The 22,506-nt window shown below is 50.7% G+C and overlaps 1 protein-coding gene across 2 annotated transcripts in view; it reads left to right on the top strand.

Annotated features, from left to right (window-relative positions):
- SSBP3 (single stranded DNA binding protein 3) overlaps window positions 1-19,079 on the top strand; it is a 55,684-nt gene extending 36,605 nt beyond the window's left edge. Inside the window, exons 5-18 of one of the 2 annotated variants that reach the window (XM_042030754.1) lie at window positions 42-131; window positions 7,926-8,006; window positions 8,820-8,879; window positions 10,864-10,930; window positions 11,038-11,114; window positions 13,932-13,996; window positions 14,096-14,144; window positions 14,375-14,410; window positions 14,598-14,652; window positions 15,143-15,213; window positions 15,945-16,023; window positions 16,220-16,248; window positions 16,436-16,537; window positions 17,084-19,079. In XM_042030754.1, the coding sequence (XP_041886688.1) occupies window positions 42-131; window positions 7,926-8,006; window positions 8,820-8,879; window positions 10,864-10,930; window positions 11,038-11,114; window positions 13,932-13,996; window positions 14,096-14,144; window positions 14,375-14,410; window positions 14,598-14,652; window positions 15,143-15,213; window positions 15,945-16,023; window positions 16,220-16,248; window positions 16,436-16,537; window positions 17,084-17,113 (891 nt within the window). In that variant the 3' untranslated portion in view covers window positions 17,114-19,079. The remainder of the gene's footprint in view (window positions 1-41; window positions 132-7,925; window positions 8,007-8,819; window positions 8,880-10,863; window positions 10,931-11,037; window positions 11,115-13,931; window positions 13,997-14,095; window positions 14,145-14,374; window positions 14,411-14,597; window positions 14,653-15,142; window positions 15,214-15,944; window positions 16,024-16,219; window positions 16,249-16,435; window positions 16,538-17,083) is intronic. The other variant, XM_042030755.1, reaches the window with a different exon arrangement.
- The last annotated feature ends 3,427 nt before the right edge of the window (window positions 19,080-22,506 follow it).

Below are 22,506 nucleotides of genomic sequence, written 5' to 3'. Positions count from 1 at the left end.
CATAACTCTGACCATGTTTGCCCTGGTTTTGTTCCCCGCAGAGTGCAGCTGCTGCCCCGAGTCCCGTGCTTGGAAACATTCCCCCGAATGACGGGATGCCCGGGGGCCCCATCCCGCCCGGGTTCTTCCAGGTAGGCTGCCGCTCCTCCCGGTGCTCCCTCCACACCGCGCACGTGTTTGCTTTCGCTCTGGGTGTCAGCGCTGTCATGCCTGTGTTGTTTTTTTTTCCCCAAGAGGATGCTAGGGAAGCAGCATGCCTGCACAGCTGACCTGTCTAGGAATAACTTGTGTTCTGCTGTCCTTCCACATTTGCTTTCTATCTTTTGTGGCCTTAAAGCAAATTCCTTTCTCGCTCAAAGAGGTTACTGTGTATTTACAACCAGTGTTTTTTTACAAAGCTGCTTGGTTTGTGTTTGGGTTGGGATTGTATTTGTTCTCCAGTCCTAACAGACGGGCGTAATTGAAAACATTCTGGATTTTGATTCCTGAAGCTTTTTCCCCCTCCTCTGGTTAACCACTTGATTTTTTCCAAATGCAATCACTGAACGCATTAACAAGCCCTGGCTGCGGCTGCAGGCGGGAGCGGGCTCCAGCCAAATCCCTGAATGCCGTGGAGACACCTTGTAAGCAAATACCCAGCAAAGTCCCCAACATCCCCTCACTCCTTCCTTATCCCACACCGAGCTGACAGAGGAGGGGCTAACATGTTTGGAGTGATGCTGACAGAAAGGACACAACAAGGACAAAGAAAAGGAGTTTTCAAACCTCAAACCTTGGGGGTTTTCTCAGGAATCTCTTTGCCTGGGGTGAGCTGCACTGGTTTGCAGCAACATAAGCTTTTGGTGCTTTAAAATCCTCCTGCTTGAGGACGAAACACTTGTTCGTGTTAAAAATGGGATAAGAGTTGAAAGGAATATTTGTTTTGGCAAGCTGGGCTTTTTTTAATCTGGGCTTGTGATTTGTATATGGGAGAACTTCTCGGGCAGTAGACAGGCGAGCTCGATAAGGAGCTTGTGATTTATTGTGGCGATATCTGAGCCCGATATCGGCGATTGCGTTTGTGTGGGAAGGGGGAAGGAGGGTCCTGTCTTTTTTTTTTTGAGAGAAAGAGAGATCCCATTTCCTGAACATGCTTCTGACAAAGTAAGAATATCCGATATTGATCGGGAACCCTAAAACAGGCGAATCTTGTAGCAGCGCTCGGCGGCAGGGGGTGAAGCCAACGGCGGAGATGCAATCTCGCAGGTCATAGCTGCTGCCAGCAATCCGAGTGCCAAGCTGCTACTTCCAACAAATGTGTCTCCAAAACGTCCTGATCTCGCCCCGTGGTGAAGCTGACTGTCCTTTGGGGCTTCTGCTTCACGCCGAGCTGCGAGGGCTGCAGAACTGGCATGAATTTAGGGCAAGGCACCAAGAGTATGGGTTGGCTTTCCCAGAGCGGGAAAGGTGAGGAAGAGGAGTCACATCTCTCCAGACTTACTGTTCATGCTGCTGTCTCGACTCTTCCTGTTGACAGCCCCCAAGCTGTCCCCCCTCTTTCCTTTCTGCCCTCCTGTAGCACTTTTGCACTGAGGGTCTGATTCAGGAGCAAACAACCCATCCTAGCTCCCTGCCTGCCGTGCAGCTGGCCTGGGAGCCGCTGGGGCAGGGGGTGGCTCAGAAGCAGGAGGGGATCCTGAAGCCCCAGATAATGTAATAACACTGGTACAGGTGTCGTGTGGGGGATGCTGCCCATCCCCAGTGCTGCCGGAGGGAAGAGAGGGTGGGTGCTGGTGCATATGGCTCACATGTGACATCTCAAGAGCCTGCCTTTCCTGAAAGCCCTCCAACATCTGGTTTCTCCTCCCAGCCCTCGGGATGGAAAGCAGAAGAAAAATCCCACCTTTTAACACAGTCTGAACATCGCCTCCATGAAAGCCTGTCTGATTTATTGCGGGTGCTGGAGCCGATTCCAGCTTCGGGAGATGCTGGAGAGCAGCTCTTTGCAGAGGTGGGCTGGAGGCTCAGTGTCGAGCCAGTCACAGCTCGGGGGTAATTTCCTATCTGTAGGAGATTAAAGTGCCTAAATTCAGAGGGCAAAAACAAAAAGGTCACAGAAGATAGAAAGGATTTTTCCCCAACCTTTGGTATGCCAGCCCTGGGAGTGAGTGAGGTGGTACCACCTCAGCCAGTGCCATCCTCATGCCAGGAGACTGCTGGAGAGGACTCATGGATTTTCAGCATCTCGCTCTTCTGCACCAGGGACCTGCAAGGGATATTCCCAAGGGTAGCAGGCATGGGCAGATAGTTTTTAAGAGGAATTAGAGACTGGTCATGTCCAGGTATGGTGGGGCATCACACAGGGAGCTGAGGAATGAGTCACCGGCAAAGCTCAGGTAGCAGAAACCCTGCACTACCACCCTGGGGGTGCATGACCGCCCCCAGCCCTGAATGTGAGGATGTCCACCACAGATTGGCAAAGGAAGAAAATGTATATGGACTGTTCCTGGGACTCTGTAGCCCAAACCCATGTGAGTGAGCTTGGGAGAAGAAAGAATGTTCCAGGAAAGGGAGAAGCAAGAAGGACTCCAGGCTACAGCGCCCATCCACAGCCACTGCCTTGCAGTGAGATACCCTTCCCAGTGCCAGGGCTCAGCAGCACCTTCAGGCCAGGGGCCAAGGGAAGTGCAGCCTGCAGAATCTCCCAAAATTATGGGAAAGGAGAGGCCCATGGCACTCCTGGGTTGCTGGGGCATTTCATGGTGCCAGCCAGTGGCACAGCATCGGCTGCGCTCCGGACAAAAGGTTGGCTGGGTTGATGGCCAGCATGGGTAGATGCTTTTATTTAAATCTCTCTCTTTGTCCCATTGGGATGAGCAAACAAACCCTCTGCTCATCCTCCTAAGGGTCATCAGAGGCGTTCCTGCTTTTGTTTTGAAAGCTGGATTCATGCCGGGGTGCAGATCCCTTGCAGGAGGGACAGGGGGGTGCCAGAGAAATACAGGAAGGAAAAGGAAAAATTGAAAGCAATTAATATCACACCTTTATACCACTAAATAAATGAGGGGGAGGGGGGGAGCAAGTCAGCAGCCCCCCAGCCATGCCTGCTCTCCCCAGCGCCGCCCCGTACCCCGCGCTGATGAAATGGAAAGTTGACCATAAATCAATGTCGGTGCTGCGTTAGCTATGCATCAGCGGCTCGGCGCCGAGATGCACCAAAACAAAGCACCGGCTGCTCCGTGTTCCCACACTGCCCCCTAATGCAGACAGACCTCTGGAGCTGGGGAGGACCGGGGGCTCCAGAGCCCGGGGGGCTCCCTTCCTACATCCCCTGCCCTCCCCGCCTCTCCTCCCCACATCCTGGAGACCTCCCTCTTTGGGTGAGGTCGCCCGTGGGGTGAGGATGGTAAAGCCAGGGACAATAGGAAGGGGTCCATGTTGTCCTGCTCCCTCCTTGGAGGCCACCATTTTCCCCCTGCCCAGCTGTCCTGATGTCTCAGTGGGATTTGGCACTGCTCGGCAGGTGCCACCAGCTCTGGTTAGCCAGTTCCTGTGAGGCAGCACAAGAGCCATAAAACCAGGCTGCTCTTCCCAAAATCCTGGGGTAGAACTTGGTACCAGCCTGCACCAGGCAGGGTTTGAAGGAAGGTAGCCTACAAGCTGGAGGAAAGGAAAAGCAAGCATCAGAGAAAGTTTTTTTTCTGGAAGTTTAGTAGGATGCCCGAGGCTTTTGTACCGAGCGTCTGGAGCATATGGTGGGATTTGCAGTCAACTTTCTCTCGGGTGCTCCAGCCAGATGGAGGTGACTGTTCTTGGCTCTGGCTGACACGGGTTTGTTTCCTGAAGAGCTTGTGTTAAACATATTCCTTAAAACCAGGCTTCTGCAGTTGGGAGCCCCAGCTGCAGGCGAGGCAGAGCTCCTGCCCACGACTGCCTTTCGCTGTCTGCGGGGGAACTTGGCCCGCCTCGCCTCGCCTTGCCTTGCTGCATTGCCTTGCCTTGCCTTGCCTTGCCTAACCTCGCCTTGCTTTGCCTTGCCTTGCTTTGCCTTGCCTTGCCTTGTCTAACCTCTCCTGGCCTCGCCTTGCCCTCTCTCGGGAAGGTCCTCACCCAGCACCACATGCTGGAAGTCAACCAGGGTCTTTCTCTTTGAAGGCAACTGGAGCATCTCTCCTAAAGGCTAAAGTGATACCTCATTTTTTTCTTGACAACTTGCAAAACATCTCTCTCCTTCAGTAGAAATAAAGCTCCTCTCCAATAAACCCAGGCATGGCTTCAATTAATATCCATCTAATTTATTTTAGTATTTTCTAACATCAAAACTGGCAGGCAGGGGCAGGTATTTTAAACACAAGATGCCTCCCTATTGCTATCTCGAAACCATCGGTGTCTCATGGCAGCGATGCTTTGCCTTCTCGTACCGTCCTGCCTTGTTCTGCCACCCCCAGAGGTGCTTGAAAATGTTTTTAAATAGCAAAACTCCCCCATTAGCTGAAAGTATGTAGCCCATAAAACATGATCCATTTGTGGTGAATTACACTGGAAACATAAATTGACACACGCAGAGCTATGATTGCTCATGCCATTTTCCATCTTTAATATTTTACAAGAAGTTTGAGGAGTCGAGCTCATGAAAGACAGAGTGGAAATAACCTGATCTCCTGGAAACTCCCTGTAGGAAGCAGCTGTGGCAGCAAACTTCGGCTGTCCGGCAAGCCAGGCTGGGCTTTGAAAGTCCCTGGAGTGTAGAGGGGAGAAAAAAATGAAGCAGAGCAGAGGTTGGGGCACTGACAGCTGTTGGAAACAGTTTCCTCTAACACCATTTCAGCTGTGGACTTGTTTTTGGTGTTTTTTGAGGCAGCTACAGGAAGATGAAGAACAACCCCACACACAAGAGTGTCCAATTTGGGGAAAAAAGGGAAAACTTATTAGATTATGGAGTTTCTCTGGTTGGAGAGAGCGCTGGTTGGGGATGAGAGTGAAGCAACTGCAGAGCAGGTCCTGCTTGCCCAGCATGGAGTGTCAGAAGGAGCTGTGCCGCAGGGATGTGTCTCCAGGGCTGGACAGAGGGATGTGGAGGAAGCAGGATGGCATGTGTTCAACGTCCTCTTTTAACAGGAGTAGTTAATAACTGCTAAACACAGGGTTTTTTAAGAAAAAAGGGATGTTCTGTTGGTTGGTGCCCACAAGTCGTCTCTGCAAAACACTTGTCTCAACTGCCATGATCCATCGGGAGCATCTGCCGCTTCCTCTGCAGCGAGGCAATTCCGTGCGAAAAGGCAACCGCTGTGGCAGGCCTTCCTAGCCCTACACGGGTCCCAGCCTGGAAACATCTGTAAATATTTATGGAGATAACACTGTCCAGAGGGGCTGCGTTCCTGACGGAGCAGGGCAGCCGTGCCGAGGGGGCTGCGGCAGTCGCAGCTCCGAGCGAGCGTGTTGGATGCTGCTGCTGGGAAAAAGCAAGAAAAGAAGGAAAAATAAAAAAGCTGCTTTCATCTCCTACCTGCCTGCCAAAACATTTGCACAAGCTGGGCATCACCTTATCCAGAAGTGTCCTCTGGGAACGGTACCACATGGGATAATGCAAGGGCAAGGATGCTGCGGCGCCGAGCCTGGAGCATCCCGGGAGCAGCCTTGGTGTTGGGGCAGGACCACGCTCCAGAGGATGCACTCAGCAGCACAAACAGCGGATGCTCTCTGGATCCAGCTGCCACAGGGGATTTTTCTCTGGTGGAAATGCTGCCATGTCCCATAGATGCTTTTTCTCCAATAATCAAACACTGTTTGCTCTGCAGCTCGAAATGCAGAGCCAGAGCATCACCTTCAGGCCCAGCCAGGGTGCTTTCAGGTGGCCGTGTCTCCCACGTGTTTGATACCTGTTCACCCCACATCCTCACCTGCTGTGGGATACGAGGGGAAGGACGTCGGTACCTGGACAACAATGACCCCCTCCTGCAGCACAAGGCAGGCATCATGGGGGACACTGACGCTTGCAGTGATGGGGCTTGAGGTTTGGCCTCTGCCAGCCCTGGTTTTTACCTTCCAATTGGTTTCATCACTCATTCACCTCTTCTAATCTTCCCTACCCCAAATCCTGTGGCTGAGGCATGTAGGAAGGGCTTTGGTGGTGGCCAGACCTCACTGGGGGATAGTGGGAGCTGTGTGCTGCTCTTGCTGCACTTTGCATTCACAGACAGACTTAGCAACTCAGAAGCAGAAATAAGTCAACTTCAATGCCTGGAGAGGACTTCTGCTAAAGGAGGTTGATGCTGCAGTTGGACCTCAAAGGTTTGTCTTCTCCACTTTGGTGGGACATGGATGGAGAAGGCAGGGGGAGGGCTGTCCTGAGGTGCTGTGACCTGGTCCAGATGAGGTTGGCCAGGCAGTAAGGGCAGGGCCTGGTTCCTTTTGGCTCCTGGAGAATAAATGGTGGTGTAAGTGGTGGGGTTTCAGCGGCTGGAGCAGAGAGGCTGGCAGGAGGCTGTTGGTTTTAAATCCGCTTGGCTCCATCTCACCGCCGAACCATTCAAATTTAAAAAAAAATTAAAAAAAAAAAAAAAAAGGGGGAAGAAGAAAAAACCCACCCTCTTACTTTATTTACATTGCACTCAAGTTTCCACCGTACAAAAGATTTGCAGGTGCAAATATGTCCTGCCTTCATTAACTTCCCCTCCCTTTTTAATTTATGTGATTTCAATTTTCCTTCCCTGTACTGTTAATTAGGGGACCCTCTAATCAGTACCATTATCACAGTGGTATTCATGTTTAGGAAAGCTGCTAAACAAATGCTTGCAAAATTGCTAAATGGCTAATTAATGTCTGTTAATTAAGAAAATTGCTCATGGTAACAAACCATGCCATTGCTGGCAGCAGCTAGAAGGCGAACACTTGTTGAAATTAGTAACGAGGCAGGTAGAGAACATCTGCTCCGGCGCCGGTCCTGGAGCCTGCCGTCGCTTCCCATCACCTACTGACAGAGCTCCTGTGCTTTCTCTACCAATTACACCTCCTTTGACTCAAGAAATACTTTTTTTTTTTTTTCTTTCCTCATGTTAACACGCACCGGTATGTTTCTTGCACCGAGCTCGCGATTTTTCCAAGCAAATTTTCATTTTGTGCTTTTAAGGGAAATTTAAAAAAAAAAAAAAAAAGAAAAACCAAAGTGGGCGTTCAAGCCCAAAATGTCAGCGACTGCTGCATTGCAGCCTTAAACCTGCACCAACTAATCTCTCCTTTTTTCCCCTAGACATCCTTTCTTTGCTCGCAAGCCATTTTACTCGCATCCTTAGGGAATCCACCTCGAGGAAGGATGTTGCATCCCTTCAGTGTGGCGGTGCAGCCCCGGTTGTGCCAGCCAAACGCTGCCCAAGCATGAGCTGGGACGTGCTTCTCGTCCTCCGCGCTCACTCCAGCACCTCCAGTGAACCACGGTCAAAACACAAACCCAGAGGTGTTTCCAACCTTTGGGATGAGAGAGGAAAAAAAAAGATTTTTTTTTTTAATTTTTCTTTTTTTTCTTTTTTTTTTTTTTTTTTCAGTTTGGGGGTGTTTTTTGTATTTCCCCCCAACCTCTCTGGTCCTCTCCTGCATATATTTTTTTTTTCCTCGTTGCACGCCCCTGCAAAGTGTTTCCCTGTGTGTTTATCATTGCAGACTTGGTTGAACCACTGGACCGTTTACCCTCAATGTGGCCACTGTATTTTGACAGATATTCTGATTTTGAAAATATTTTTTTTTTGCATATATCATAACTCATTGTTTGGCTGCAAATGAATAGAAACTCAATTTTAGAAACAAAAAAAAAAAAAAAGGAAAAAACAATAATTTAAAACCAGGAGAACTGACTCCCCAACTAAACAGGTCCACCCGTGAATCCTTTTTTTAGCTCTTTCTGCGCTTTCATGTGCTAATCTATAACCTCCTTCTACTGTCTGACCTCACAGGGACCGCCTGGGTCACAGCCCTCGCCACACGCACAGCCTCCACCCCACAATCCTAGCAGCATGATGGGACCCCACAGTCAGGTAAAGACACTAGTGATGGGTAGGGCTGTGAACCGGGACGTGCGCTCGATTTACTTCTTTTTTCCCCCCTCTGTAAGCATGCTGGGCAGCGGGTACCCGCTCCCCGGGGAGCATCCTCCCGGGCACCCCAGCTCCAAAGCAAAATGTTGGTTTTTTTCCCTTTTTTTTCTTTTTTTTTTTCTTTCTCTTTTTCTTTTTTTTTCTTTTTTTTTCTTTTTTTTTTTTTTTTTTTGTTTTTTGGATATGCAGTTGTCAATGAACTGAGAAGTCAATCGTGGGTATCAGACTGTTTTACCTGCCCAAGGTAGCCTGAGAAATTTAACTTGATGTGGGTTTTTAAGCTTCTGTTAGTAGCAGCAGTTGTAAAAAGAAGTAACTTTAAGCCTTTCTTCTTTTTTTTTTTTTTTTCAGTACTTAGCACTGGGGTTTTTTGTGTGTGCGTGTCTGTATGTGCTTATTTGCCACTTTTTTTTAATATATCTCTATATATTTAAACTTGAACATTATCTAACACTCAGGGTTTCCCACCCATGCACTAATTTTAACAGCCTCACCTAGTATTGCCGATGTCAAACACGCTCTCAAACAATAAACCTACAGAGAAAATGTCTAAAAAACAGACTCCAGACACCTTTCTTTTTTTTTTTTTTCCCTTTTGAAACATAACTTTTTTAAAAAGGATGTCTCCAGAAAAAAAAAAAGCAAAACAAACCACAGAAATACCAAAAGCAGTGTGTACAGGCTAACCAGCGTGCGTGGGGAGCGTGCTGCCTCCCCACAGCTCAGCCCTGACCCCCTTTTGTGTCCCCACAGCCGTTCATGTCGCCGCGCTACGCCGGAGGTCCCCGGCCCCCCATCAGGATGGGCAACCAGGTACTGCACTCCCGGGATTCCACATTTCCTAGGGATAGCTGTTATTTGGGAAGGGGGACGAGGGCCAGGTGTCCTGCAGATGCTCCTTGGGTTTGGGTGGCAAGCATTGCCTCCTTTGGTCACCCTCCTTTTTCCTAGTGCTGGAGCATCAGGTGTCACTTAACGATGGTAGTTTAATTTTATGTTGAGGTTTGGGCCTATCCAGGGTGGGAACAGCCGCGGGGAATGTGCTGCTTTCCGCCCGTGGTGTTCCCAGCAGGGCTGTGCCGTGCCGCGTGCTCGCTGTCCGCCTGGATTTTCCCTGCAATCGCAGAAAATTAAAGTGATGAAGATAATCCTGCTGCTGGGTTGACCAAGCGTTTAGATCAGCGGCAGGGTCAAGCGAGGCAGGTCACTGCTGAATTTTTTGGGTTGGGTTTATCCTCTTATCCCAGCTTATACAAGGGCAGTTTGTTTCTGGCCTTATGGACTGAGGCTTCCACCCCATGCCTTGCCTGGACGCATGCGTGGCCTTTGGTTAAGGAATTTGTCTCCTTCCCAATGATGCTGTGCAGATCCATAGGGTAATGACCAAGCCAGAGGTTATTTGTCACTAAAGGGAAATTAAAGGAAACCTGTAATTCCTTTTAGCAGCAGAGGTGTCTCTGCAAAAATTACCCCGGGAGCTTGTTTTTTGGCTATCAGTGTTATTTTCCTGTAGGTCTAATTAGCAGAAAGAGCAGGATAGTCAGGAAATAGGGTGTACCAGCTTGCTCTGGGTTTGTGCTTCCTGAATTTGAGGCTTGAATCTTTGGAACTTGCTGACTGATAGTCAGACAGCTGAGATGTAGCTGAGAAAAACCCAGAAGGGGCTAGTGGAGGACCCCCGTGCCAGGGTGGCTGGAAGAGCTTTCCACCCAGGGCACTGGTGGCTGTTCTAACAAGGTATTAATTCACTGCACCTCCTCATGGGTCAGTTTTAACAGGACCCCATCCTGCAGTGGTTCTGGGCTCGTCTTGAGCTCTGCTGGAGGTGAGCACAGCAAACTGAGCAGGCAGGAGAGGCAGGAGAGACTGGTTTGGGGAGGCTGTTCCCACAGCAGGATCAAGCATCCAGGAGTGGGTAAAGTTAATTAGAATGATTTCATTTTATTCCCCCAAACACCACATATAAAGCACATGTTTGTACCTAGGCAGAGCTCAGCAAGGTTATGGTCACATCCTGAGGGATAAGAGGAATAAACAGGCAGGCAGGAAGGTCAGGCAGCAGAAGTGTAAATATCCACCTCTGCAACCCTCCTGGTTTATCTTCCTCCTGCTGCCAGCTTCCAGCCTGCAAAAAACTTGGGACTGGGCTGATTCTGCCTCAGCACAGCCATGTGCACCCAGGGCCTGTGCTGTGCTCCAGCCCTGGGATCCTCTGTATTGGCATCCAAGTAAAAAGCAGTGCCGTAGCAAAACTGTTTACAGTTTGCTTCCCTCAGGCAGACAGTATCTGCATTTTTCTTCCTCTTTATCTGTTTGGAGTAGCCTTTGAAGCTTAAATAGCAGCATTGCCCGAGTGGAATGGGAGTCTGGGGAGGGGGAGCATTCAGCTTCCCCTCAGCCTGTGTGGGGGTGGGTCCCAGCCCTGCTCTGCTACACATGGAGCATCTCCCCACCACAGCCAGTGAATCACTGCCTGGTTTGGCCCTGGTGCTGTGTGTTACCAAGGTACCATCCTGCTCCTCACCTTTCCCTGCTGGATTTGGCACCTCTGCCCTGCTCAGTCTGGGTTTTCCCCTGCTTCCCTAAAGTACAAGAGCACGCAGCCTGGCGGGAGGAGAAAACGCTGGCGCCTTGTTTAAGGTTTAGAGGGGGTTTGCAGAAGGATGAGGGAGGCAAACACCTGGAGGCTGTAGCAGTGGGATGTGGGATGCAGAAGGACACAGTGGGATGTGGGATGCAGCAGGATGCAGCAGGATGCAGGATTTATTTTTTTAATCTTGCTCCCTTGCTTTCACAGCCCCCGGGTGCCGTTCCCGGTACACAGCCATTGCTGCCCAATTCGATGGATCCCACGCGACAGCAAGGTAAACCCAGCAGAGGAGGGTCGAGCGCTGATGTTCCTAATCAGCTGTTAATTTGGGACCCAGAGTGGCTGCGGTGCCACGTAACACCCCTGCTTTCCTCCCAACAGGGCACCCTAACATGGGCGGCCCCATGCAAAGGATGAATCCTCCACGAGGGATGGGCCCCATGGGTCCCGGTCCGCAGGTAAGCCCTGTGCCAAAGTGCATCCTACAAACCGTGGGAACAACCTCCTGGGGCTCAGAGGGCTGGGAGTTCCCCCCCCCAACACACCCTGTCCCCCCATTAGTGTTAATGCGTTTTACATTAGGCTTGCATCTGGAAATCCCTCCTTTTAACAGGAGTGAGGTCTTCAGAGCTCATTAAGGGTATTGCAGCCTCCCTCCTGCCCTTCTGTCAGAGGGGATGGCACTTAGCTCCGCACCGGAGCAGCCTTTGAGTGCATTACACTGCCTGCCTGGGAAACAGTTACGACCCTAACAGCAGGAAAGGGAAAGGAGGCTTGCATTTGAAATTAATAAATAAAAAGAAATGGCAAAGATCCCTTGAGCAAGGGAATAAGGCTTTCCCCTGCGAGGTTCCCCTCCACCTGCCCTTCCTGCTGCCTGCTTGAGCTCTCTATTTCAGGAAAGGGGAGTAAACTCTTGAAATTAAGCAGATCTGGGTTAATACATGCTGTCGTTCCGTTGATTCACTTTATGGAGTGGCTTGTTGTTGACTCACTCCTGTTTGTTCCTTCTATGAGACTTCAAAACCAGATTACCATATTTTGGTTGGAGGTTTATCCTCTCTGCATCGTCGCCTACGTGGAGTTTGTAGCGCGAGGATCAGAGTCTGTCAGGAGACGAGCGGGTGCGCTGGAGTTTTGTTTTGTTTTTCCCCTGGAGACTGTTGAGATAAGTGGATGTTGTGTAAAGAGGGAGTTGTATCATCTCTTTAGCACCAACCTGAGGATGCTGCTTGGGGGTGCTCGGCCATCTCCATCCATCCTAGGATAGGGGACAAAAATCCTGCGCGAGCATCGTTTCGCAGGCAAGCCATCTCATAGCGCTGCTGCTGTGCTTAAAATCCTCCTTTCCTGAAGGATTACACCCAAAATAAAAAAAGAAAAAATGCATTTTGCTAGCGTGGCCTGCGCCAAGGCGAGTGGCGGCGGCTTGCCCGGGGGAGGCTGCTTCCCACTGCCAGAGCTCGCCGTGAAACTTGGAAGCGGCGAGCGCGCGCTGAGCGCCGCGTGGGATGGCGGCGGCTCTGGGAGCCGGCAGGAGTTGTGAAATGTTCAGAGCTTTATTTTTGACTCCACCGTTCCCTGTGTGTGTACATTGGGGAGAGGTTTTTTAAGCGGCAGCCTTTCCCTGGAGAAGCGCTGGGCTTCCCAATCTGGCACCCGCAGGCGCTGCCTCCCCGCAGCCATCCAGGAATCGGCGCCTGCGCAGGCAGCCACCAAAAATACCGACTCAGACCCAGCAGCCCCTCACACCTTGTGTGCCCAGGGCTTGTTTACCTTTAAGTTTTGTATTGGGACCTTCCTAAATACTGCTCAAACAATTCCAGAGGGCTGCAGAACATCCAGCCAGGACATCCCGGCATCCTGACAGCAGCTCCTTATTACACAGCAGTGATGAATCATCCCTTTCAGCTGATTGCCGCTGCCTTTTTCCCTTTAAGAGTCCCATTTGTAGCTCTGCAGAAGCCAGGACAGGGTTTGCCAGCACCGATATGAAGAGGGTTTGTAGCTCTGTGGGTTTTGGTGGTGCCTTGCCCAGGTCGCTCAGCACAGCTGCGTTCCCTCCCCACCCTCCCTGAGCATCTTTCAGCTGGCTTCGTTTTCCAGCCTTTCAACTCCAATTAAAAATGCTGAGCCCTTTTTTTTTTTTTAAAACAAGGGGTTTGATGCTGCTATTCAGTGTAAATGGCTGAATTTTCAATCAATTAAGGACTTGCTGGTAATTTGTTTGGGGAAAACCCTTTTCTGCCTTTTCAAAACAAACTTTGGTGATGCCCTCAGCAGGGCACCATGCACTGGTGCATCCGTAAATCCAGGTAAAAATTGACAGCACTAAAGCATTGAACTTAAAATCCATCTTGGAGCACTCCAAGGGGCTGGGGTGTAGGAAGTGGCCAGCCATCCCTCCTCCTGCTGTAGCAGTTTTTTCTTTAAATGGCAGAAATACAATCCAAAAAGATGCATTACAGAGAGGGAGGTGGGAGGGGAAGAGCGGCAGCGCGACCTAAATCCGGCTGCACGTCGCCTGGAGGGCACAGGGAGCAAAGCACAGACCAAATGGAGCGCGGCATTCGGGGGATTCCTCTTCCTCCTCTGCCTTGGGCTTGGCTTTGTACTAGAGCTGGTTTTAGGAGAGGAGGCATGCAGATCTGAGGCTCCTGGTCCCAGCTGGAGGCTAAGCCAGGGAGGAATAAGGCAGGAGAGGAGGCCCAGGGGGCTGCCTGTCCTCGCCCACTCCCCGCGGCTGCAGACCCGCTCCAGGGGATGGAGCAGAGAGCTGGGGAGCAACAGAAAAACAAGCCTGGCTTGGTTTTCCCTACTCCAGCAGCCATCCAGGGAGCAAGGAATGCTCCATCTTGGGGGGAGCTCATGCAGACTTTCCTCATCCTTACACTGCAGCAGGAACCTTCCAAGTGGTGCCTTTTCTCCTCCTGCCCCTGTTTTCTCCTGCACAGAGGGAAAAATCCAAAAGGCTGTTGCTGGGGACTGTGAACAGAATTGTCTCCCAGAGCTGGGAGGGGGATGTTTTCCCTCCACAAAGAGCGAGGAGGGGGAACTTTGGGGCTCTGCCTGGATCCCATCCATATTCAGCTGCCTGGTTTTTTGTGAACACGATTGCCTCTTAGGCTTATCGTCATTAATTTGTTTTTTAAAGCTCATTTTTGCACACAGACACGCTTGGGTTTTTGTTTGTTTATTGGCCTTTTTTCCCCTTTCTCTCGTCTCTCTGGTGTCCCTTCCCGTTGCGGTAGACTGACCCTTGGTTATCGTTGCAGAACTACGGCAGCGGCATGAGACCTCCACCCAACTCCCTAGGTCCTGGCATGCCTGGAATTAACATGTAAGGCAATCCCTGTGCCGGGAGGTTGGACTGCTGGCTCGGGGCTGTCTGGAGGAAAGCACAACATTTATTTTTTCCCCTGTTTAATTCTGTCCCCAGGGGGCCGGGCGCTGGTAGACCGTGGCCGAACCCCAGCAGTGCTAACTCAGTGAGTGTCTTGGGGCAAGAGCTGGGTTGGTTGGGAAGTGTCCTGCAAACGGGATCATTCCCTGTTAGCTGAGTCCTGCTAATGACAGTGGGGTTCCCCAGCCTCTTTTAGGCTGCTGGGACTCCCATCGTGGCCAGGCTGAGGGGGCACTGGGGGTTTTGGCTGTGCCCTGCTGGGACCCAGCCTGTGGGACCCCCCCATGGCTGAATCTGTCTCTCTTGTCCTTACAGATCCCATATTCTTCTTCATCGCCTGGTACATATGTGGTGAGTCCTCCTGCCCCAGCTGTCTGTCCTTTTGTCAGGAGTTCGCGTGGTCCTGGGTGGGAATCAGTGCCATGGGAGGTGACTGGGCCTGGGTTTGGCGGGGTGGGAGTTGGGGGAGGTGTTTGAAAACATGGAAAGGTGGGCAATGCTCATGTTTGCACATCTGATGCGAGCTTTGTCTCCGCAGGGTCCGCCCGGTGGCGGTGGCCCTCCAGGGACACCCATCATGCCCAGCCCTGCAGGTATGAGCCCCCTGAGACCCCCCCCTCTCTCCAGGGCCAGTCCTCCCAGGCTCCTGCCCCTTCCCATGCCAGGAAACTCACATCCCTGGGGTTGTACTGCTGAGCACAGGTGATCCCTGCCCTGTTGGTAATGACCAATTTTTGTGGCTTTTGGCTTTCTGGGAAGTGAGTGGCATGGGCTGCTTGGCTTTGGGATGGCATTTGGGCATGTTCCTACATCCGCCTATGGATCTGGATGCTGTGGGGCTCAGGAAGGTGAGGAATTACCTCCCCACCCTTCCTAGCCAGGAGTTGAATTATTTTTCACAGTTGAATTTCTGTGATTAAAAACTTTGTGGATCTTCATTAAATACAAATTAGCCAGAAAATGGTGGTAGTTAGAGGGAATTTTGGGTGATAAAATACAAAAGAATGAGTTCAAGTGGCATGAGTTTGTTTTAATTAAGAAATGAATTAATCACCCGACTTACTGGGCTTCACTGTTCCACAGATTCAACAAATTCAAGTGACAACATCTACACAATGATTAATCCAGTACCGCCCGCAGGCAGTCGATCGAATGTAAGTCTGCTTTCTAATAATTTACATATCAGATACCATAACAAATCATAATTAACTTCATCAGTTGAGAGTAAAGCAGTTTAATTGATTTCAGCCATTTGTTACAAAACAGAAATAAAACAAACCATCAAAAAGCGATTAACTCTTGGGCGACTTTGTTAATTTTTTATGCTTATTAAGAGAGCGGCGGTCCTGCTGCTCCGGCCGAGGTGCTGGGTTTTGTGGGATATGGGCAACCTTAAATCCTGTGGAATGCTGGTTGGAGGGAGCCCTCTGTGCTGCCATGGCTCTGGGTCTGCCATCCAGCCAGATTTTAGAGCCGAACCCACAGGACCATGAGCCCCGCAGCCTTTGGGGGGTGATACAGCCCCAAGTCATGTCAGGGAATGTTTGGATTGGATATTAGGAAAATTTTTTTCATGGAAAGAGTTGCTGAGCATTGGAATGTGCTACCCAGGGCCGTGGTGGAGTCACCATCCCTGGAAGTGTCCAAGAAATGTGTGGATCTGGCATTTCAGAATATGGTTTAGTGGTGGTGCTGAGTTGACTGTTAGACTTGGTGATCTCAAGGGAATTTTGCAGCCTTAACAGTCAGTCATTCTGTGATATGCCCCTCCTTGCCCTGCTCCAGAGGGATGGCTGGGGCAGGGACAGTCCTCAGGAGCCACCGTGGCAGCTGCTTGGGGTTGTTTCGTGGCTGATTTTGGTTTTGTTACCTTTTTCTTCCGCAGTTCCCGATGGGCCCCGGCTCTGACGGCCCCATGGGCGGCATGGGTGGGATGGAGCCCCATCACATGAACGGATCGTTAGGTGAGCCACGGTGATCCTTCATGCCCTGGGAACACTGGCAGAGCATCCCAGTGCCTGCTCCCATCCCGGGGTCATCCCCCAGTTTGCAGCAATGCTCAAAGCAGAGCCTTTGGGTGGAAATCAGTGAGGGTGTGAGGGGCACAGAGCCATGGCTGCAGGCCCAGTAAGGCTCTTCTCCTTTCTCTCCCCTGTGCAGGGTCAGGAGACATAGATGGACTTCCAAAAGTAAGTGGGGTTGCAGGGTGGGTGTGTGGGCTCTCCCCTTTCCTCAGCACTGGGGTGCTGCTGTGACCCTGATGGATGGGGACACAGCGAATGTGACTGGGGTGGCCAGGGCTGTGTCCTACCCCCGTGGCATTTCAGGGGGGCAGCGTGGGGACCTGCTCACCACCTCCCCTCCTGTCTCCCACAGAATTCTCCAAACAACATAAGTGGCATTAGCAATCCCCCGGGCACTCCAAGAGACGACGGGGAGCTGGGAGGCAACTTTCTCCATTCCTTCCAAAATGACAATGTGAGTGAGTGCCTGCCTGGGGACAGGGAGACAGTCCCGAGGTGTCCCGGCACGGGGATGGGTGGGCTTGGACCTGGATTATGCCGTGTGTGAGCTGCTCCAGGGCAGAAAAATGGGCAGGAGGGAATAGGCCAGTGGGTGGAAGTCTGGGGTCTGTGCTGGGACAGGGCTGTACCTGGTGTAGGGGGGAGGATCTGCAGGGTGGAGAGGAGCCCCAGTGCAGCCTGGCTGATTCAAGGCTCCGTGGGTGGCTGCAGACATCCCTCCTCTTCTCCATTAGCAGCATATACACATGTGCATGTTAATTATTTGTTTTAAATTGCATCTCACCCCATACTGTTCTGCTGATTTTCTTCCCGGAAAAGCAAGTTACAGCACAGATTAGGCCCTGATAAATTGGAGTCTCCAGCATATCCTCTCTTCCTGGTTTATTAGATCCAATTAGGTTGCTGTGTAGTTGTCATCAGCCTCCTTTTGCATCCCCCTCTTCGATGTCCGGGGGTCTGACCCGCCTGGTTTCTCACCGTGGCTCTGTCTCTCTTGCAGTATTCCCCCAGCATGACGATGAGTGTGTGATTTCCCTCCCCCTCCTCCTCTCCAGGATCAAGAGAGTCAGCTGCCGTTCGGAGGATCTCAACGAATTATGCAAGAAGAAGAAGAAGAAGAAGCTAGGTGTATGGGCAGGGACACGTGTGGCGGGGGCCAAAACCCCAGGTTTAGTTTCATGCAATAAAAAGGCTGAACTTTTTATTCCATAAAACATGAAGGACAAAACTTAAAATATTTCAAGACATGACAAGACCCTTCTTTGTGCAGAAGGGTTTATATATGTACATGACACTTCTTTTTGGAAACAAACGGAAGCCTCTAGCACCCAACTCCGATCTCTTTGCTTTGTTCTTTTAAATAAAGACAGAAACCGAACCTGTTGTATGTTTGTGCCGTGCGACACCAGGAAGCTAGTCTAGATATGAAATCATGTTGTCTCTGTTGTAGTCATTTTTTTAAATAAACTGGACAGTTTACAATGGTGGTTTTCGTTCAGAAGGCCTGTTTTTCTTTTTTTTGTTGTTTTTCTTTTTTTTTCTCTTTTTGTTTTGGGGGGTTTTTTTTGTTCGTTTGCAGCACAACGCTTCCTCCTCCAGTTAACAAGATCTGCTTTGGGGAAGAGACTCCACCACCTCGTTATAAACTTGTTAACGCAGGTGACCCCTTCTAGGATCACATCCTCGAATGAATCGTGATCTTGCTCTCTGTGACTGTGGCATGCACTGTGTTAGTCTTTCCCCCCCCCTCTGAGTACAAGAAGAAATCTCTTGTCCCTCCCTTCCCCAGAGTCCTTCAGCTGGTTCACTACAAAAATCGATTTTTTTAATAATTTTTTTTTTTTTTTTTAAATCCACCGGGAAAAAGGGGTTTATCTGACCTGGGACTTTGAAACTGTGATCTCCAGCTAACTTTGGGAATTTCTGGGGGTTTTATTTGCTTTGGTGGTATTGGGGGGGGGGGGGGAGGGTGGGAGGGGATTCTTTTCTTTAGAGATGTGCTCTTGTCAGGATTTCACTTATCTATAATTTGGAACTGGATGGAGATATTTTTTAAAGAATTCTTGTTGTTAAAATGTAACCTTGCTATTCTGTAGGCTCGCTCTGTAATAAGAAAATAAAAATTAATGGCAAGCATCGAAGGCCCTTCCTTCTGGTGGGAGAGGAAGGGATGAGCCAAGGCGGCGGGTTGGGATCTCTGTACATGACACTATCCTGTAGTTTGGTCTTTGTTTTTCTCCAGCTCCCATTTCTGCTCCATGTATATCCTGTAAAATATTCTCTCCCTTGGATTTGACCTTTGTGCGGATTATTGAAAGCATTGTATCTTGTTTCAGTGTTTTTTCTTACCTTGTAGTCTGGTTCGAAAATTACCGAGAGGGGAAAAAAAAATAATTATTATACATTGTAGTTTGTGTACGATATTTGTTGATAATGTTTTATTAAAGGGATGTCTTTTTTCCGCACCCCTTCATTGAAATGTTTTTGGGGGACATTTGGCTTGTTTTTATTATTCTGACTGCAAGACATGAGATGACAAAACATTTTTTTTTAGTGTGTAATACCAATAATTTTTTTTTAACGTTTGCCTTCTTTTTCCTAGGCCATTTTCATTGTACTTTACCTGTAGAAAGTTGGGAGGGGTGGGTGGGATGGGGGGTCTGAGGGTGTCAGTCTCATAGTTACAGCCAGGTTAATATTTTCCAAGTAACTGAATGCAGATTTGTTGCATTGCATACCCAGGGGCTCCCCAAGGGGTCAACTTTTTACCTTTTCCACTTTTTCATCTTGTTCAGGTTTTGGGGGGGGTTTTCCTTTTTTTTTTTTTTTTTAATTTTTTGTTCTGACGTGAGGAAATGAAAGGACCGGTTTTAATGTATTTTAAAATGAATAGCTAAATTATTGTCTTCATTGGTATGGGATGGTTTTTTGAATGAAATGGTTCCCCCCCGTCTCCCCCTTCCCCTGCTGTAATAAATATCAGCATAAACATTTGATTTCGGTGCTCTGCAGTTTGTTCCTGGTGTTTGGTGCCAGACCCAGGGTGGGAGTTGGGTATTTTTTTCCAACCTTTTATCGAGGACCAAACCCCAGATTTGGGGTATGGGAGCAGAGGTGATGCAGAGCTGAGAAGGTGGTGTTTGGGGGGGCTGGCTGAGGCTGGAAATTCAAAATCCCAAAGGGATTTGGGGGCAGTTCAGGACCTGGGTGAAGGTTAACAGTGCCTGCTTGTTTCTTGGAATTTTTTTTTTTTTAAGCATTTTGAAAATTTAGCCTAGAAAATGGTCAGTGTTGTCTGCATCAGGCTGAGGATGTGCTGGCCGGACCCTTGCCCTCCCCACACCCAGCCCACCAGGCTGCAGGCAGAGAGGGGTGTTTTAGGGGCTAAAAAGGGTTTTTTTTTTTTTCTCTTGTATGCTGTTTCCCAGGCTTTGCTCATTAGAGGCTGGAGGAGTTGGGATGCCAGCGTGGCGATGGAGGCTGGTCTCCCCTGCAGCAGCTCCCTGGGACAGGAGCTGGGTCCTGCTACCTCCCGTTGCCAGACTGCTGCACTGCTGGGAGGTAAGAAGGAGAGGGGAAGACATGAGTGTTGTTTTCAAATATATAAATATTGGGCTTGCAGTGGGGTCTGTGACCCCCTCCTTGGGCAAGAGCTGCAGTGCTGGGTGGGTGTGTGCACCACTGCAGGAACAAAGCTCCAGGAGCTACTGGGGATGGAGAAATGCAGGCAACCCAACCTGCTTCCCCAATGGGCAGCATCAGAGGCTGCTGCAGCATTTGGGGAAAGACTGGGGATTTTTAGGCCTTTGGTGGTTGCGAGTGCCAGGTGCCTGAAACGCTCCCGGCAGCTGCTGTGTGAGACTTGTTCTCTCCCTTTGACTAGTTGGGGCAGGACGTGGCTGGCTGTGAGCCCTCTCCCTCCTTGTGGGGAGTTTCAGGCGTGGGCTGTGGGCTCGGGGGGCTGTGGGCCGTCCTGGAGCTCTGCTGCTCCTGGGGAATGCTCCCACCTGGCACTGGCACCCACGTCACTGCTGGAATTCCAGCAGCCAGCGCTGTGTGGTTGTGGGCGCTCGAGGAGCAGAAGGGCGAGGGGGCAATGCACTGGATGGCTGCTGGGTTTGGGAACCACCATCGTGCCTGCTGAGCCCGTCAGCAGAGGAGCAGGGTGTGTTTGCACCCTTTGCTGCCCGGGCAGGTTTGCTCCCAGGGTAATGCCACTGATGTCCATGTGCAGGGCCCACAGCCGTGCCCCAGTGTGGATTTTGGTCCAGGCAATCACGTCCCCCTGTGCTTTGCAGAAAGTAGAGTGTGAGCATTGTCCATCACTTGGAATCATGACCCCTGAGGGGTTGAGGCCAATGAGGAAATCCTGCCCTCACAAATCCTGGGGGCCATCCCTGCCAACCCGGGCCTTGCTCAGCTGCCCAGAGCTTGCACTGCTGCCTGTTGCGCTTTTTATTGCAGGGCATAGAAAAGTCCTTCCTGTTGGTTCTTAAGGGTTACAGGCTGGTATTATTAACTATCTCCATGAAACTGCCGAGTTCCCTCCTCGAAACATCTCCTGAGCCCAGCCTCAGGGATAATTGTCTCCCCCATTAGTTTTCATTAAATTAAATGCAGGGGGAGGATCTGAACAACCAGGGGCTTTGGGCTGAGCACAGTGTGTACTTGCTGGCATGATGTGTGCAGTCTGTGGAACTGGATTTTGCAATGGGAGTGGTTCAGGGGGAGGGAGCATGGAGTGGTGGAGAGCTCTCCTGTGGGCAGGCCGGCTTCTCTGGGTCCTGGAGAGCTCTCCTGTGGGCAGAGCTCTCTGCCAGGCTCTTCTGCCTCCTTATCTCGGGCTCCTGCCATCCCATTCTTGCATGTTCTGCTTCCCCGGCTGCCATTCATGAAAAGTTAATGCCTGGCCCTGGTCCGTGCTGAGGTAACGCCATTCGTCTGCTGACAAGCCTTTATAACTTATTGATGCCAACTCATATGTGCCAACCCAGATGTGCTTCTGTGACCCATTGTTGGGCTCCCCATCCCACCTCCCTCAGCTGGGCTGATTCCAGCAAGCCACACTGGAGGAACTGGGAGAGCCGAGCCATGCAGAGTGCTTGGGAAGCACAGCAGGACACCACGGACAGCTGGTAGGGGCTGCCTGGTTCCTGGACCAAGACAGGCCAACCTGAGCATCTGTGCCAGGTGCCAAGCTGGGAGCTCCACTCTCCCCCACCTTGAGCTCCCCTCCAGACCCTCAGATGAGCATTCCCTGCAGGAGGATCAGATGCTCCTTCCAGCGACGCGCGAGTACCACTTGCCCCCTGCCTCAGGTGGGAGTGGCTGTGCCCGAGCAAAGCAGGGACGTGGTCTCACATGCTTGTCGTGTGAGATCCCCTCGCCTCTAGTGGCTTCCTGACGCCTCACACAACCCCTGAAGCCTTGTTTTCCTGCTGACCATCCCATGTCTCGCTGCTTCCACTGTTTTTCAAAACTCCCTTTGCTCTGCCTTCGTCCATCCCTCCCTGTGCTTGTGCTTTGTCTCAGCTCAGCTTGGACACAGCAGGATTCCAGCTTCCCTCGTTCTCTCCTCTTCAGCTGCATGCCCTGACAGAGATGTCTTTGTTGAGAGGTAAAAGCAGCTGAAGGGACTCTACCTCTTCCAGACAGACCATCCCCACAAGTTCCCACATCTACTAGAAGCGCATGAGGTGTTCCACCTCTACACAACCCCTCCCCACCACAGCCGCTCTTCCACTAGGCTTCCTCAGGGAAATTCTCTCCTCAGGAATGCTAATGGGCAGCTGGCTGCCCTACAGGGCTTCCTCCCTAGGACGGGTAATGACCCGAAGCTGGAAGAGCAAAAGGATGTCAAGTAGGGTCTGTGTGACACAGCAGGGAGCCAACAGTCCGAGAAAGAAACACCCACTGCTTGTGACAGGCTCCACAGAGCACAGCTCTGTTAAAATGTATTCCCAAACACCTGGGTGCAAATCACAGACCTGAGCAGATCTACTCCGACGAGCTAAATTCGGCATCCCTGGAGCAAGCAGGATTAAGATGATGCAGAGCAATGCAACACTTAGGAGGTTATTTCTCTTTCAAGCACTCCTCCTAACTATGGAGGGATTTATTGATTTAGCTTGCAGCCACTGCATCCCAATTTACAGGGTGCAATTGTTGATCTCAAATGTGACTGGTGCATGTTCCTGAAACCTGCGGAGTGGAGCTGCCTCATGGACTGGGGCTGGAACACACAACTGGGGTGTTCATCCAGGCAGCCAGAGATCACAAAGCACAGACCAGCCTCTGACACAAGACGCTGAAGTGAGATGAATTTCTTGGAAATGTGCTCTTCCACACCTTAAAATAGCACAGGCTGTCCTCTTCCTTCCCATGTGCTGGAGGGTATCAGAACTGCAAAACATTCTACATTTG

Source organism: Corvus kubaryi, unplaced genomic scaffold (genome assembly GCF_017639235.1).
Source record: "Corvus kubaryi isolate FWS band 111438036 unplaced genomic scaffold, C.kubaryi_AGA036_p1.0 37334, whole genome shotgun sequence".
NCBI lineage: Eukaryota > Metazoa > Chordata > Aves > Passeriformes > Corvidae > Corvus > Corvus kubaryi.
This window is presented reverse-complemented; position numbering and strand designations above follow the sequence as displayed.